The following is a 17,696-nucleotide window of genomic DNA, read 5'->3' as shown; positions in this document are numbered from 1 at the left end:
AACCTCAGGGACCATCTGCTGTTAGGATCCCATTCACAGATTGGAAAACTGAGGCCCGTGGCAGGACAGCCTGGCCCAGGAATTCCAGACTCTCCGTGTCTTCTAGCCTTCCTACAAGACACACAGACCACCACCAGGCACCTCTCAAAGTCCTGGTTTCATGTTTCAAACCTAAAGGTTTCTTGTTACTTCTCTCCTCTCCTCCACACATCACCAGGAAATCAAGTTAGAATTGCTTCTAACTCACGCTCCAGGATTGTGTTTCAATGCCTCCTTCTGTAGTCAGGCCTCACGTTGGAAAGGGTTCCTGGAAACAGCTCTGCAAGGCAGATGCGTTTTCCCAGAGGAGCCCAGGGGTGATCTGGGATGTATTTCCAACCAAGAACTTGGCTCTCACAGAAGCCACTGCTGCGGGGTGTACCCCCACGGCTCCTCCCAGATCCAGCCTCTGTTAACCCTTATATCCCTTAGAACCCTTTCCAAGAGGGTAGCCTGTTGGGTTTTTATTGCCAGGCCTTGTACAAAAGTGCTAAAAACATTTGCTTAGCTGGATGGCTATGCTCTAGATGGCTATGCCGCAAAGCAAAGATGGGGGGAGGCTGTCCAGAGGAGACCCAGCCCCTAAAGTTGGTTAGCTCAAGAATAAAATAAAGCCTTGATCTAGAGCAGCTCAGGTGAGAGAAGGAGGGAGCAAATGGCATGGGGGGAAGGGACACATCACCGGCAACGTTCAGGAGCTACAGGTGTTAACCTTGGACGAGACCTTTTTTGCCTTGACCTGAACAAGGGGTGAGAGTTGGGGATGGAGGTCTTAGGGGACCCCTTCACTCACCCAGATTGAAACAGCTGCTGTGTAGTTGGAACCTCCTCCCCATTTTTAATGAAATCACCTTAAAAAGAAGCCCCTTTTGATATGTAAATTCTGACGTATTCCATCGTCATCACCAAAATGCCCGCGTGAGGCCCCCAAGTGTACACGGGCCTATCCCAGGTCCACTCGGAGAGAATGGCGGGGTCCACATGGACACCCACTTTCCACCTGCCCTGACACCCATGACAAAAAGATTTTGAAGGCTCAGGCAATGAATGGTCCTCATGTCACAGGACTAATTAATGCCAGTTTTGGGTCATAGGTCACAGCCCGTCCTTCGAGTTGGCAGTTTCTTTCCGTCATTTAGGAGGAAAGTCCTTTTGCACATGTGCATCCATCCATCCGACGGGAAGTTGAACCGAGCTCCCTTTCAATCCAGACATCCGTGTCATCCTGGCAATGCAGGGGCTGGACGGGCCGCGGAGGGGAGGGACAGGGAGCGCTATCCACAGCCGGGGGCCTCACGTGCTTCCCCTCTTCAGGGCCCCGCCATCTCCCCCCGTGGGGAAGACGAGAGCCCAGGGCGAGGAGATCTCTGGCCAGAGGCCACCAGGAACATTTTTTCCGGACTCAGTTATTCGTTCAGCCTGGGCTGGGGCTTTCTCACAAAGGGGAAATGAATCCAAAACAGCAGAGTGAACTGTGGCTCTGACCTTCGCAAAGGGCTCGAAGAGAAGCCAACAAATTGGTGTGAGTGCGTGTGCGTGTGTGCGTGTGTCTGTGTGTGTGTGAGGTCCAAATCACTCATACTTATTCATCAGGACTCATGTATCCCTCACACCTTCTGCGTGTTGCGTCCTGCACCCTGGGTGCAGTGATGGCTACTTCACGAGTCATGTCGCCCTGCAGCCAGGAACCGCCCAGAGCCCAGACTGCTGCCTCCCACGTTGGCTCTCCTGAGTGACCTTCACTAGACTCTGCACTTGGAGGGAGGGCAGCCGGTCCCGGGTCAGCTGACCTGTGTCCGGTGTCTTCCACCAGGATGGGGTCTGGGGAATGGGGAGGTAGTGGACACATAAACAGACCCCCAAAGGTTAGATGACATAGGCATGAGTTTGCAGACCTACGTATGGCAAAGGTGGGGACGGTGCCCTGCAGGCTCCGTCACTCACGCTGAAGGCATTTCTGGGCTTGCTAAGAAGTTGTCATTAGGGAAGTTTCCGTGCAGGCAAAGAAGTTGCCATCTCCCCAACTCCCTGCATCCCTGTGGCTGAGTCTTAGGTGCAGGGAGCTCTGCCCCATAAACCTGGCAGGCGAGGAACCCGTAAACCACTCGCCCTTCACCCAGCACCAGTCACAGAACATGCTGCTCTGGGAGGAGGCCTGAGCACGTCCAGTGCTGGGGTCCTGGCACATCACTGCCCCTCTCCGTGCCTTGGTGCCTGCCTGTATCAAGAGGCTGTTCCACATGCCTACCCCTCGGCCCCCAAGCTCCCATGTTCTCCGATTTCAGGTAATGGCTTATGAAGGCCTTGGGGTGGCACTTCCCTGCCCAGGCCCGGAGATACAGGCGTGGATGAAGGAAGCTGGTGCCGCACGCCCCACCCCTCCGCCCCGCCCAGCCCCTTACCTGTAGTACTCCACGTAGCTAGTCTGGTCAGCCAGCTCGGTCAGCTGAGCTGTGACGTCCCTCCACACGGGCACCCTTGACAGCTGGGCAATGACGCTGCTGGCCATCTGTTGCACGAACTTCAGTGTCTGGATGTAATCGCCCCGGGTGGCAAAGATCTCACTGAGCCGGTCCAGGTGCTGTTCTAGGTCCACCTTCATCTTCTGGGTGGTTCTGGACACCTGGGGAGAGGCTGGGGCTGTGAGTCTCACCCTGGGGTGGAGGAAGCCAGAGAAGCCCAGCTCCTGACTCTGAGTCTGGAGGAGAAGGTCTGCAAACAGCAGAAGACGGCTGCTCGGGCTTGAACAAGTATACTGCGCACGCAGCCCCCAGCCCTGAAAATCTCAGGAGGCTACTGCCCAGAGGAAGGATGGAAGACAGAGGCCCCGCCATACCCACCTAACCCTCATGTCCCTCCACCCAGGGGGCAGGCCCCGATCTGGCCTGAACCGGAACCTGGGCTCCAAGATCCAGTGACTTACTCTAAAGAGACCCAGGTGGGAAAACCAACAAACATCCATGTTTCTTCCTTGCAGATTCTCTTAAAACTTTAAACACTGTGGATTACGGATTCCTTTTCAGAGTGAGGAATAACACGTTTAAGCTGAAGAGTTCCTCTGTGGCTACCTGACCTTTTGTTCCTACAACAGGATTTCTAAATGCCTCACAAGAGAAAAGTCCTCGCTGTGGAGCTAGCAACAGCTCACAGAGCCTGAGCGTGAGTGAAGGCAGAACAACGGAACTTTGAAATAACCCCATCCTACCTCCCAAAAGCCTGGACGTGTGATGGGAGGAGGGAATCGGTGCCTTCTCTGTATGCTCGTGCCCTCCCCTGCAGAGCTGTCCTGCCAGGTAGACGGATAGGATCCTGTCCCAGCCTTAAGGGATTGAAGGAAGCAACTTGCTCTTCAAAGGTAGAGAGGGAGGAATGATGGCAGTGACTGTTGTTGGCTTGCAAACACACAAGCAGGGCTTGGGATTAGAAAGATGCTCAAACAGCCCAGATGCAGGGTCCCCGTGGGACACAGGGATGCAGCCCAGGAGCCCCAAGCATGTCCCTCCGAGCCTGCTCTGAGCCAGTGTGTGGGCAGCAAGGGGACGAAGAAGGGCTTTGCTGTTCTGAAATTGTCACACTAAATCAACAAGCACAACTGGCTGCAAGGGTGTGTGTGGGGCTGATCCTCTTCTGGGCAGCCGTCAGCTCCCTGAGGTCTGGAAGGAAGATAACGTGACACACGAGAAGGGGCAGGCGCTTTCCCACAGTCAGAGCTTAGCAAGAGGAAGAGGAGAGGACACCCTTGGTTTAGGGGGGATGGGACAGCAACTTCCTGGGCTTTCACGTCTGCACGACTCTCTGAGTTCCTGGTTCCAGAAAAGAGAATGGCCCTCTTTGTTTCGTTTTATTTTATTTTTTTCAATGTCAGCGGTTTGTTCTGTTTTCCAGGCTTGCTCCTAGTTCTTACAAGCTGGTTAAGGGCTGTGAGATATAGATACACTGTACCTAATGGATTTGGCAGCTTGCAGCTTCTCAAGGTGGGGCGGAAGGGAGGGGGGAGGTTGGGAACCACGGAAAAGTGAATTCAGTAACTCAACATCACCCTGATAAACTTTCCTCTTCTATTCAATAAGATCAATGTCTAAGTGCTTTGTAGCCTTTTATCCAAAAGGCACTATTACTCATGGCTAACATTAGGAGCAAACCTTGTACCATGTGACATTTTCATATTCCTCTATCATAGCTAATAAACTTGAGAGAGAATGGCTCTTAAAAATGATCTGCAAACGCTTTCTGTAAGCCCACAATTTCCCCCTTCCATAGCTCTAAAATTTTAACTTCTCTATTTTCTTAAATGCTTTCTTGGAAAAAACAAAAGCCAGTAAACATCTGCCAGGTCCTCTTTTTCCTCCTGACATCTTCTCATAGGACACAAAACAATAAAGAAATAAAAAGCACAATGTTGACCTACTTAACAGCCCGGTTTCCCCGAGTTCCCTAGAGGTTCAATACAGACAGAGCTCCAGGCAGGGACGCCCCAGAGATGCAACAGGGCTCTCCCACCAGGAAGAGAAGCTTTGTGAACAAGAGGGGCAGCTCAGCTCCCCAGGCTGTGCTGGGGTTAGGGGCGAGTTAGCAGGTGGTGGAAGCTGTTGTTCCCTAGGAAGGAGCCGTGGTTCTCCAGCTGGTCCCTGGGTGATCAGCTGGGAACTCATTATAAATGCAAGTTCTCAGCCCTGCCCACACCTATGGAATCAGAAACTGGGGGGTGGGACCTGCACCCACACCTATGGAATCATTAACTCGTTATCAAGCCCTCCAGGGGCCTCTGACGCAAGCTCAGGTTTGAAAAGCTCTGAGGGGGAAGAAGCTTCACTTAATGAGGCTTTCTAGAAGGGCAGCCACGCCCAGAGTTAAAGGGGTGGAGCCTCAGCAGGTTGAAGGGAGGAGCCCCTTCTCAGATCCTTGAAGGGCAGGGCGAAGACCAGACACCTGGGTTTCGGTTCCAGTTCTTGCTCTGAAATGTACTAGCTTCAAACCCAGGACAGGAATACAACCTCCCTAAGCCCCCGTTTCTCCATCCAAAGGCTGCTGCTGGCCCAAATGAGAGCCCAGAGGAACCACACTGGCCCAGGGAACGTGAAAGCTGGAGAGGTCGACCTCTTGGGAGCTGTAAAGCCCGAGGCCCATATGCTAAACTGAGACCCTGAGGGGTTGAGAGGTGCGCCTGGTCCCCTGGTAACTGGAGGCCAGGCCCTCTTCACTGGGGCACTGGATCCAGAGAAAGGACCCATCCGATACTCCCAAATGACCCTTTCTGACCCCCCAAATGACAGTGTGTAGTTGACCCAGAACCCTGCCAGCCAGGCCTGAGCCTTGAGCGCAGCCCCCATTTACTAAGGCACAAGCGTGAGGCTTCTGATCCAGGAAAAGAGACCCAGGAGGGTCCCTCTCGCTCTGGTTCAGGTCTGAATCACCTCCTCCGTGGTGATTATAGTAATACATATAATAATAGTAATTATAATAATGGCCCTCATTATCATGGCCAGCGCCATTTCGAGGACTTTCACAGACACTGTCTCATCTAACATCATTTATCTGCTATGCAGCCTTCACCCCCTGGATATGGGAGCCCTCTGAGAGCTGCTGCCTCCCCTGGAGCCCCTGGGATGGGTTTGTTGGGTACCCACCCCAAGGCCCAAACCAGCCCTATCGGTCCTGCAAGAGCCTGGAGGATACAGCCTGAGCTTGGGCCCCCAGGGCCCTTAGGGCTCACCCAGGAGGCAGGAGGGGGTCGTCAGGATTGAAGCAGCTCCATTGGGAGGACCTGGGGGGGCCTCCACAAAGGCCTGCGGCTCCAATCCTCACTTTTCAGAAGTGGTGGAGAGACTACGAGGGGCTGAACTCCAGGGACACACAGAACCCTTCCCTTTGGGAACATGGGGGAATTTAGAGACACGTGGCCTGCTGCGAAATGTCCAAACCTGGCCCTGGGGCACTCAGCCCTCGCTCAGGTGGATAGATGCAGCCTGGGGCTTGTTCCCAGTTCGTCTCCCTGCACAGCTCTCCTCCCGTGAGATAAGGACCTGAGGAACTCAGTGTTCCCATGGGACAGCTCTGGGACACTCTCCCTTCCTTAGCCCCTGGGGGAGACAAGGGCCATTCCTTATAATGGTCACAGGTCGGCTGGTGAAGGTCATGGCTCTGGGGCTTCCCTGGGTAGGGGATTCTCCGTTTGGGGCTGGGTTCCTCCTCCAGAGGTGCTGGTACTGGTACATGGAGGAAGAGGGGGAGGCAGGGTCCAGAGGCAGTAACCATGGGACCCCTTCCCCACCAGGGCAGAGGTGAGGGTGGGGGTGCTGAGGGTAAGCGCCCCCAGGCCTCCATGGGCTGGTCAGGCTGCCTGTTGTCACACAGCAGCCCAGCAGACTGCCCCCCCGCCCCCCACCGTGTCTTTCCTTAAGGAAAGAAGAGTCTGTGAGACTGTGCATCTCTGGGACTGTATATTTCTCTCTATTCAGTCTCCAAAAGAGGGTTTGCGGCCAATGACGAGTAAGATTCCCCACGGGGGGTGGGGGGTGGGGGGGACAACTCAAGCCAGGCGGAACCCCATGGAGACCCCCCCCATGAGCTGCCTTAGAAAGATTTGGGAAGGGGCCTTGTCTCCCCTTCCCCTTGCCTGGGAAAAGCGGCTGCTGGCTCTGACTTTTCCCTCTCACCTAATTGGGAGAAAAGTCTTGACAGTGGTAAGATTAAGCTCTCTCTGCTCAGCTCTGTGAAACCATTTGGACATATATATGTCGCTCAAAAGAGTTGCCTACCTCACTTCAAGGACTTTCTGCTTCAGCTGTTTGAAGACCAACATAATTGTTTGGGTTGTTTCTATAATGTGATAAAGACACATTTCTATAATGTTTCTATAATGTGAGACTCAGGGTCTGAGTCCCACAGACCGTGCCCAAAACACTGCTACTCCCTTGTATACTTATCAATAAAAACCTCCAGTCGGCTTTGTTCTGGGCTCCAGTCTTTCAGGACTGTGAGACCCCTGGCCTTCTGAGATTTAACTGCATTAAGTCTCTGTATGTTTCTTTCTTAAAACTTAACCCAAAGCCGCCCATTCTCGTACCCTCACTGCCCGTGTTGTGCTGGACGCGACAGCTGCCCTCAGCTTTCCCTCCCTCATCCCACATAGCTATCCAGCCCAGTGTCCAGAGAGCTCTCAGTGCCCAGGGATGAGTCCCAGTGGACACAAGGGGAGGACGGACGAGGTCTGCAGGGGAGCTGGGCCCTGTTCTGGCATGTGACGCTTAGCTCCTCAGAAGGGCTCTCTCTGAGGCGAGAGCCACTGCACCCAGCCATCCGGGCTCTGAGGAGCAGCACAGCTGTCTCTTTAAGGTGAGCCCCTCCTGACGGGCTGTGGGATTAAGGCCTTAGGGGAGCTTAAGGGAGAAGGGGGGCAATGGGGTGGAATCCTCTTCCACTTCCAGCAAGTGTCCAAGGGTCCAGTTGGGGCTGCATTTTGTGGTTGAGACTGCCTGCCACCAAGAGCCACTTACTGAGGTCACCCCTCTGGGGTACTGGGAGGTTGGTGGGGGGAAGGGGAAGGAATTGGGAACGACGTGGATGTCCAAGGACTGGTTTTCCTGAAAGCCTCCTAGGGCTACTGGGGCTGCCATGGGGCTGCCTGGTAAATTAGCTGAAAAGATCTGGTGCTTTCAGCGAAGGTGACAAGCACTTGACAAAGACCTGATTCCCCACCCTCTCAGTCTCTGTCACTCGGGCGAAGGCTCAGCAGAGTAGCTCTTTCCTTCCCTAAAAGTCCAGCATCTTCTCTGGCCAGCCCAGCACAATCCTTCACCCTGAGCCCCCAGCTGGACTCAGGGCGCCCAGAAGCCAGAGCCTGCAGGACACCTCAGGGGGCTGTGGGCAGTCCCTCCACCCCATGGGGCGTTGACTTATTTTTGAAGAGCTTTTCCCGGTTCACTTCCAGGACCTCACAAATCTCTATACACAGCACATAAAATGAACGCGAAAGCACCATAGAATAGGGCTCCCTTTCCATGTTCAGCGTCTCCTCGGACCAATGGGAAAGCATTCAGCTCTCCTTGAGATGAAAGGGATTGACCACACGGCCACCCCTCGTTCCTTTCTCCTTTGGTCCTCACTCTCACTCCTGCCACCGCTCCCGCCCAGGGAGCAGAAATCGCCTGTTCGCTCCTGGCAGGATCAACTGCAGCCCCAAGGGGAGTCCAGCCCCCTTGGAGCCGAGCTGGCTGGGACCTGACCACACAGACCTCACGGGCCGCACCGGGCCCGGCCGGCTGCCCGTGAATCTTACCAGGTCATCGATCCCAGAGAAGGTGTGGTTCGCGTTGTCCAAGGAGTAGATCAGCTGGTGCACCCCATCGTTGGTCTCGCTGTTTCCATAGAAACCAACGCCCACTGCAGCACTATGGGCAAGAGACCCCAAAGTTAGAGGTGACACCCCGAAGAGAAGTTTTTTTAATATGCTATTTTTTTAAGAGCAGTTTTAAGTTCAAGGTGAAAGTGAATGGAAAGTACAGTGATCGCCTGTATGCCCCCTGCCGCCCTGTCAGACTCCCCTCCCACTATCGATAGGCCCTGCCACAGGGGGACACTTGTTACAATGGATGAACCTACGTGGACACCTCAGAATCACCCAAAGTCCAGAACTTGCATCAGGGCTCACTCTTTTTTTTTATTTAATTTATTGGGGTGACAATTGTTAGTAAAGGGCTCACTCTTGGTGCTGTACAACCTATGGGTTTGGACAAATGTGTAATGATACGCGTCCACCATTAAGTGTCATACAGAGTAGTTTCTTTCATTGCCCTAAAAATCCCCTGAGCTCAGCCCTCCCTCCTTCCCTCCCTCCACTCCCTGGCAGCCACTTATCTTTTTATTATCTCCACAGTCTTGCCTATTCCAGAATGTCCTATGGTTGAAATCATACAGTATGGCACCTTTTCCGATTGGTTTCTTTCACTTACTAATATGCATTTCACTTTCCTCCCTGCCTTTTCATGGATTGATAGCTCATTTCTGTTTAGCGTTGAATAATATTCCGTTGTCTGGATGGACCAGAGTTTATTTACCCATTCACCTGCTAAGGGACATCTTGGTTACTTCTAGGTTTTGGCGATTATGAATCAAGCTGGTCAAATGTCTGCGAAGAGCAGGTTTCTGACTCTAGCTGGGGAGCTCTTTCCTGGGGGCAGGGGAGGGGATGATGTCTTAGCACCGGCAGGCGGGGGTGGGAGGTGACTGGTTAGGCCCCACTTAGCTCTGGCCTGGCTGACCAGCTCTACCGCACACTTCATTTAGGCAGCAGGAAAATGCTCCTGCACTTGCGTCCTGTGACAACGAAGGGTGGAGGACTGCTGGCCGGGCCCCAGGGGTTCTAATGCTATCGGTCTGGGCAGGGCCCAGGGCCTCATATCTCTGCCAGCTCCCCAAGGGACTGACATCTCCAGGAATGGAGGACTCCCCCTCCATTCTCTACCCTCACAAGGCAGCCTGACCCTCGTTCCCACAGGACCCATCCTCCTTTCTCCTTTGGTCCTCACTCTCACTCCTGCCACCGCTCCCGCCCAGGGAGCAGAAATCGCCTGTTCGCTCCTGGCAGGATCCACTGCAGTCCCAAGGGGAGTCCAGCCCCCTTGGACCCGAGCTGGCTGGGACCTGACCACGCGGACCTCATGGGCCGTGTGAGGCCACTGAAAACTTCCAGCTTGTAGAAAGTTCCTTATTCTACTGAGTCAAAGCCCACTTCCTTAAATCACACACCCACTGGTTCTTGGCTGTCCTCTGGGGCAGCCCGAAATAAGCTCCAGTTCTGCAAGCCACCCCATTAGACATCTCCATGTGGGTCCGTGTCACTCTTTCTTTCCAAACCAGACGCATGTCCTGCAGACCCGTGACTGTATAATCGCCATCCTCTGGGCTCAATGCTGTCTAACTGGTCGGGGTCACCCTTCAAGGAGGCCTCTGAGGGAAGCGCCCAGGACCAGGCTGTCCATCCAGCTCCAAGCCCAGTGGGGGGCCAACGCCCTGAGATCCTCCTCGCCCCACTACTGACTGACCGCATGGTCTACAAACACTCTGGATTTCTTCACAGCAACTGCCGCGAAGGCCAGTCTCTCCTCCTGTAGTGTCGTCTTGATTTTTTTTTTTTTAAACCAAAAGCAGAACTTTACATCTATCTCTGTGAAATTTCATCTACTTGGTTTGAGTCCAACATTCCAGGCTGAACAAATCATCTCAAATCTTGCCTGTCATCTCTCATATTTTATCTGACCCATTATAGTGGGGGTCACTGAAGAGTCATTAAGCAGCTTTCTGAAACACTAATCCTGGGGGGAAAAGATGAATGCACACAGGCATACACTTACGCTTTTTCTTTAAATAGGACAGGACCTAGGATGGAATTCCCAGGGAGACCGTTATGGAAACCTCCTTCCAGGTATTCTCGACCCCTAGTCTAGTGTTCCTCCAGAAGTGGTCCACGGACCACAGGACAGAAACACCTAGAATACCTGTTAAAAGCACAGGCGAGGGGTGACCACCTGTGCACGTCTGGGAATGTGCTTTCCCCAGTAGACAAGAGCTACAAGGAGGCAGAAATGGTGCCTGTTTTTTCTTATCACTGGCTCCCTCTTGCCTGGCACAAATAACATTGGAATTTTGTAGAATGAGTCATGCCAAATGCACTCCTTCTTTTTTTGTTTCCTTAAACAATCCTTATTAGATTTGACCCTCCAAAGTCATTCTTACTATGCCATAGCATTCTTCTGTCATTTGCCGTGTCTTAAAACACAAATCTGAGTTCACGTGACAGGGCTCCCCTTGTGGCCAGCACTGCTGGTTTCTTCAGGCGTCTGTATAACCCCCCGGCCCCTCTCATCCACCTTCGTGCTGCTTAGTCCCAGGAGAAGGCTTTTCAAGACCCTGGTTACCTCAGTTACCTCCAAGGAGCTCCTCTCTGCAGGGACCGACCCTGGGCTCTGCACTCCTGATCTGGGCCAGAACTCTTTCCTTGAAGCCTATGATTTGAGCCCCGCTGCCTGTCTCGCCCAGCCTGGGGGTCCCGCCATGTGCTGTGTTTTGTTACCCCTGCATCACTGCGTCAGGTGCTTGCCTAACTTTTGGCTGAGACTATCCCTACATTGTCAGCAGGGCGGGAGTGTGAACGTGCCCTAACGGAGAAGAAAACTGCAGCGGTGAGATGAGCCTCCTGGGATGAGAACCCAGGAGTCCTCCCTCCCAGGCTCGCAGTGTCCCGTCTGTCTACCATCCTGCTGCTGAGACAGTGGGGTCACTCGTGCCGTGGGTTCTTGGATGCGACAGACTCTAAGCAATGAGGGACTCTAGCCCCCAAGGGTCACTACCCCCAGGAGGTCTCAGGGTGGATCTGAGGCTTTTGGGAAAACCTCTCTGTTCATACGAAAACAAGCAATATGCAACAACTCCTCACAACAGGGCCAGGCTGTGCATGGCCTCTGCCCGGGCAGTGAGGGCTGTTGCCTGGGCTTAGAAACCCTCACTTCTTCGTCCAAAGTGAAGAAGTCTGCTGGTGGTACTAACAGCTACCGCTCTTACGAGAAGATGGAATTGATCTGGGTGGAGTCTGACCTTCTCTGACCTCACAGACTCCAGGCAGCAGCTGGGAGGGGACAGGGACTCAGAGGGCAGAGATGCCCTCTGGCTGGGAATGCCGCCAGGAACACTGCTCAGGGAGGGGCTGTGGGGCTGCCAGGCACAGCTGTGGGCTGGACAGGCCCACACTTGGGAAGGGCATGGGACACACTACAGAGACGCCCATTACTCCTCCAGGCAGGCATCTGATTCCTATTGCCTGGCAAGAAAAGGGACAACATTCACCCCAGGGACAGGCTCTCCCATCAAGGTATCCAGAGCTCAGTCAGGAGAATGTGGCCAGAAAGCTGATTAACCACTTATGCTTTGTTGGGGGGCTGATGGCAGAGTGTGAGGAGCGGGGGTGGGGGGGTCACGGTCATAGGCTAACCACCCGCAAGACACAGCTGGTCAGGCCCACTTTTCATCCACTGGGTCCGCCTCACTCCTCTGCACACTGAGAAGCCCCTGCGCTGCACACATCCCACTCGGCGCCGAGGGACACTCACCAGCAGACGAGCCCGGCCACCACGGCCATCCAGGTGACACAGCAGGAGTTGCGCTGCTTGGTCTGCACCGTGTCATCCTGCCTGCAGCAGCACACGCAGACCAGGTAAACCACGAGAAAGATGAGGTTCAGCCCCAGGCAGACGGCGGCCACCAGCCCCAGGAGCAGCAGTGACTGAAGAGGGAAAGGCTTGGTGTCAGCACTGGTCCCTGAGGGCAGGGGGAGGGTTGAGAAGGTGCCCTGTCCCTGGGCCTGCAGCCAGGACTGAGTTGTACGTCTGTCATCCCACCTGATTGAAGGTCCTACTCTGAACACAGCGTGCCCAGCACTCAAGCTGGGTGGCAGTGGGGACTCAAGAACAAGTGAACGGGCTGTGGCCAGCTGAGGGGGATCAGGGACAGGAGCAGCTGAAGGCCTGCCCCCAAGGCTGTGGCTGACACACCTGGATAAAGACCCAGACTAGGCTGGGCCTGATGAACTGCTCAGAGCTGCTCCTGTCCCTGATCCCCCTCAGCAGGGACCAGTCCCAGGGGCTGGCCCAGGAGGCCCCTGCTCTGCGAGACAGTACAAAAGAGCTGCCACTTTCCCGTGCCCAGCCCAATGCCCCCAGGCCAAGGTAAAGGAGGCTGAGGACAGGCAGGGGGTTAGAGCCTCGCTACTCAAAGTGACTGAAGTTCACCGACCTATGGCACCTGGCACCGACATCTTACGGAACGCAGAATCTTGTTAGCGACGCAGACTCCCAAGGCTAGACCTAGTGAATCAGAACTGCATCTAGAGACACCCCCCGCGACCTGTACACTATTCGCGTCTGGGAAGCAGTGATTAGTGCGAACACACTACCTCAAACTTTTCCTAGAGATAAGGCGGGAGCTGTCAGCTGACCCTGAGGGCTGTGGGGGAGGAGCTGCGTGACTGAGGGACACAGAGGATGGGCATCCATGCGGACCAGAGCATCGGGGTCTCCTGCAGGACACGGGGCTTGGGCAGGACATCTCAGAAACTAAGTGGGCCCCAGGACAGGACCCGGAAGGGATGGCCTGGCCTATCTGCTTCCTCCAAGCCTGGTCCTAGGTGTTGGGGTCCATCCATAGAAACGAGAAGCCAGCTCTGTGCCAGGGGAGAGGGAGCTGTTAGGACGTGCACCCCTGGAGTCCATTTCACCGCATCATGAACAGGACACTGACCCCCCAGGTGCCAATGATAGCAGCAAAGGCCAGAATTCTGAAGGGGGCAGCAGGTGCCACCTCAGGCCCACCGAGCCCTCGTGGTCCTGCGAAGGGAGCTGTTATCTGTCAGAAGGCCCGTGCCCCACTGCATGCCCTCCAATCTCTTGATTTAGCCAGATGGGCACCAGATGGCACCAGGATATGTGGCCGCCCGCCAGGGCTGGACCTGGCTCTAAGACAGGCCCCTGAGCTGACAGCCTCACCCAGCTCCCCACGTGCCCTCAAGTGGTTCCTGGTCTAGAACCCTCGGTGCTGCATTCTGGGCTGTCAGGGCTGGAGCCTGTTTCGGGGACCCCGCATGCTGCTGGTGGCGATCGGAGAGAGGGAGATTCTAGCACCCTTCAGGTCTAAGGGGGAGACACGCCTTGTGCACGAGACAGCCGGGAGACACACTGGGAGACAACTCTGAAAATCAGAAGCTGGGTCTGCAGGCCCGAGGCCCAGGGCCCTTTTCAGTGTTGAGGGTCCCTGTCGGGTCCACCCTGCCCTGCCCCAGCCTGCTCGGCTGCTCGGCCTGTGAGGGCTCAGGGTGGCCTTCGGATCTCTGACTCGACCTGCACTGCTGGCCACCTGGACCAACAGGCTTCCGAGCCTCAGGAACAAATGGCCAAAGTGGTGGGGACAGCCCAGAAGAGGACAGGAGAGATGGCTCATTCGGGAGTGGGGAGGTGAATGTGACTTAAAGTGTGGCTTTCACCTTCACCTGGGAGAGATATGTCACAGGTGTGACCAGGAACTCACCTTCCTGACTCTCCAACGTGGATGGATGGCAAGCCCTCCTCCAGGCACCTGAAAAGGCCCAGGAGACCTGAACACATCACCCTGCTGAAGTCCTCATGGTGTGGCAAGGGCTGGGTCCCCAGCCTGGACCACCAGGCCTGTCCCAGGGGCTGGCCCAGGAGGCCCCTGCTCTGCGAGACAGTACAAAAGAGCTGCCACTTTCCCGTGCCCAGCCCAATGCCCCCAGGCCAAGGTAAAGGAGGCTGAGGACAGGCAGGGGGTTAGAGCCTCGCTACTCAAAGTGACTGAAGTTCACCGACCTATGGCACCTGGCACCGACATCTTACGGAACGCAGAATCTTGTTAGCGACGCAGACTCCCAAGGCTAGACCTAGTGAATCAGAACTGCATCTAGGGACACCCCCCGCGACCTGTACGCTATTCGCATCTGGGAAGCAGTGATTAGTGCGAACACACTACCTCAAACTTTTCCTAGCAGCTTAAGCTTTCCTTCAAATAGACTGATACACAGAGCCTGCTCTGACAGGGGAGTGGGCGGAGATGCCATGCTTTGTCCTGGCCCTCCCCTCGCAGGCCCCTGGGACCCCTCTGTGAAAACCCAGGAATCCCCTGAGCAAGTTGCAAACCACTGTGCAACTATCCCACGACCTGGGAATTCCACTCCTGAATGTTTACCTTACAGAAAGGAGGGCCCGTGTGCCCCAAAAGATACACACACACATGCTCACAGCAGCTTAATACGGAAGTAATATTAAATACTCCAAACAACCCAAATGTCCACCAACAAGAGAACGGATACAGAAAATGGACTATAGTCACGAAATGGAATACTATGTAGCCATGAAAAGTAGAATTTTCCAGCTACATGTCCCAGCTACACACGGCAATATTGACGAATCTCACAGACGTAATGTTGGGGGAAACAAACCAGACTAAACAGCAGAGATGGTGCGGTTTAATTTATGTAAAACACAAAGTCAGAGAAACTTATCTGCAGTGACAGAGGTCAGAACAGTAGCTACCTCTGGGAGGGGAGGGAGCACGAGGGAGTCTCCTGGGAGCCAGGAATATAATTGGGATGGTGTCACAGACACACGTACTAAGGTGCACTGTGCAGTTTCTTCCAAGTTATGCCTAATGGAAAAAAAAAAAGTAACAAAAACCCAGACAGACCTTTTGTATCGATTAGAGACTGGTAAACAAGCAGACCTCCTCCCAGCTGCCCTTGACTTCTTGCTTGCCTCCCAGATAGCCCCTCTCAGTCTGTCCCAAACAGGAAAACCGCTGATTCTACCACGTGTCCCCACTCAGCAAGGAAGGGCCTCCAAGATGAGGTGAAGATGCAGGCTGGTGCCATTTCAGTCTCTCCAAACCACAGCCCGTGCCCACCCCCTTGCTCCCTGTGCCGGCTCCCCTGTTTCACTGTCCCAAGCCCACTCCGGCTTCCTGCGAGCCCAGTCCCATGGGCAGGGCCCTGGGATTCTGCAGCCCAGGCCCCTCCAAGCTGGGCAGCTGGTCTCAATTAGGTTACCAATGATGCAGTCCCGCCCCGGGGAGGCCATTCTGGGAAACCCAAATGCTGAGCACTTTGTTAGCTGTTCACCTTGGGAAGCTCCCTCCCGGAGCTGGGAGGAGAAGGGTGGGATAGGGGCAGAGGGGGCTGGGAGAGAAGGACGTGGGAAGGGAAGAAGAAAGAAGGAAGGCGGGGGAGGGGCAGGGGAGGAAGTGGGAAGGGAGCGGAGGCTTAACCAGCAGAACCATGTCCCACAGCCACCACCTTAGTGTCCCCTGCCACCTTCTAACAGGCAATTATTTTCCTGCTTCTAATTAAACACTGCAAATCCCCATGTGTGTGGGGTGGGAGGAGGATGGACGAGAAAGAAACTCCCATCCAGCGGGAGCCGGGAGCTCTGCTTACACACCCTCCTGCTCTAACAGACAGAGCCTGGACAGGACGCTTACCGTGTCACCCCACTCCCCCCAGGGCCCTGCAGCCACCACCTCCCCTCTTTCCACCCCGACATGTGCCCACAGCCCCCACATCAGGGCTCAGGCTCCAGCCTCTCTCCTCATCAAAGTGACTTTGGTTAGTTCTGGTTTTTCACTTTGTGATGAGAAACCCAGAGCAGAAAATCAGGACCCAAGCTGGGGGCAGCAGTGACCGATTTGTACTCTGGGAATCCAGAGGCTGCAGCTGAACCCCCAGGGGCTTCTGCAATGGGTGCAGGAGCGGGTAACAGCCTGAGCTCCCTCACCCCAAGACTGCAGGAGACAGGGCGCCAGCCTAAGGGTGGGGTCAGGGGGAGGGGAGCTGGAACCTATGGATTGGGAAGGGTTAAGTGCCTACCTCCCAGACCTCCTGGGGCTGGGGGGGGACAGCGTGATGGTCTGATGACCATGACTCAGTGCTCAGACTGGGTGAACGGGGCTTCCTCATCCCAATCTCGGCTCCTCTCATACTCAGATCTTGACTGTGGGCTCCCTGCCTGGTCTTTCCTCCTGAGACCTGCCCCCAAGTCAGGGGCTTGAGGGGAGCCTATAGTTCCGGGTCTAACCCCCGCTCTGTCCCCTCTCCACACATACTTGGGACTCTCTGGGGAGTCTAGGAATTGAACCACCCAAAGTTAACATATGAAAACACACGGCGAAATACAAAAAGTTCAAACACCGGCTCTGCGGCTCCACGCATGTCCCAAAAGAATGGCTGGTCTACTGATGCAGGAGACGGGACAGGAAGCACACATGTGGCTCCTGCATGTTGACAGTAGCGACAATTAACATCTGCACATCTTGGAGCTTAGTAAGACATTTCAAGTGCCTCAGCCATTAGCTCATCAGTGTCTGGTCTCCCCACGAGGACAGGGGTGGATAGTGGCGGCGGCATCAGAAGGAGGACACTGAAGTGGCTTGTTCTGGTAGACACAGCCGGAGGCAGTGCTAGCGCCCTTTCTGTTGTCCCCAACTCTGGACACCCGGCGAGCTGGGGTCACCTCCTTCCCAAGCAGCACCTGTGGCAATTTACCCCGTGCCAGCCACGGGCCACATACTTTACATCCACTAACTTATTGGGTCCTCTCTGAAGCAGGAATCGTCTCCATCTCCACTCCTCCCCTGGCAAAGGGGAGAAGACTCAGGTGGGAGTTCTGGGCTGCTTCCCCTCTGGACACACAGCCACCGGGCAGCCTGAAGCTGAGGGCGCAGGGGGTCAGGGCACCCTCCTCCACCCGGGAGCTCAGCTCACCTGCCTCTGCTGACCTGAGAGACCTCGTCAGCACCTGAACAAGGACTCAGGGGTCAAGTACACTGAGGGAGAAGGGTGGAGCAAAGACTCTTAGGGGGCTTCCACTACTCCCCACGATCCCAGAAAGTGCGTGGGAGCCCTTGCTTCCTCAGGGTAGTTTGGGAACTGAATTTGCTCAGGATATTCCATTTACCAGGTGACATTCTCTTCTGTCACCTCCACTCTTCAAAGGTTTCCTTTGCTTTCTAGATCCTTGCACAACTCATCTCCTCCCCTGAACGCTCCTGCAGGCCCGTACCTGCCTGTTTCCATGGCCACTTAGTCTTTGGTACACACACACACA

General features: G+C 54.9%; 1 protein-coding gene across 1 annotated transcript in view; it reads right to left on the bottom strand.

Annotated features, from left to right (window-relative positions):
* TTYH2 (tweety family member 2) overlaps positions 1 to 17,696 on the bottom strand; it is a 33,264-nt gene that overhangs the window by 12,833 nt on the left and 2,735 nt on the right. The window contains exons 2-4 of the mRNA XM_033090352.1: positions 12,144 to 12,316; positions 8,318 to 8,429; positions 2,442 to 2,662 (exon numbers count right to left, since the gene is read on the bottom strand). Of these exons, the coding sequence (XP_032946243.1) occupies positions 2,442 to 2,662; positions 8,318 to 8,429; positions 12,144 to 12,316 (506 nt within the window). The remainder of the gene's footprint in view (positions 1 to 2,441; positions 2,663 to 8,317; positions 8,430 to 12,143; positions 12,317 to 17,696) is intronic.

The sequence above is a fragment of the Rhinolophus ferrumequinum genome, chromosome 21, assembly GCF_004115265.2.
Source record: "Rhinolophus ferrumequinum isolate MPI-CBG mRhiFer1 chromosome 21, mRhiFer1_v1.p, whole genome shotgun sequence".
Lineage (NCBI taxonomy): Eukaryota > Metazoa > Chordata > Mammalia > Chiroptera > Rhinolophidae > Rhinolophus > Rhinolophus ferrumequinum.
This window is presented reverse-complemented; position numbering and strand designations above follow the sequence as displayed.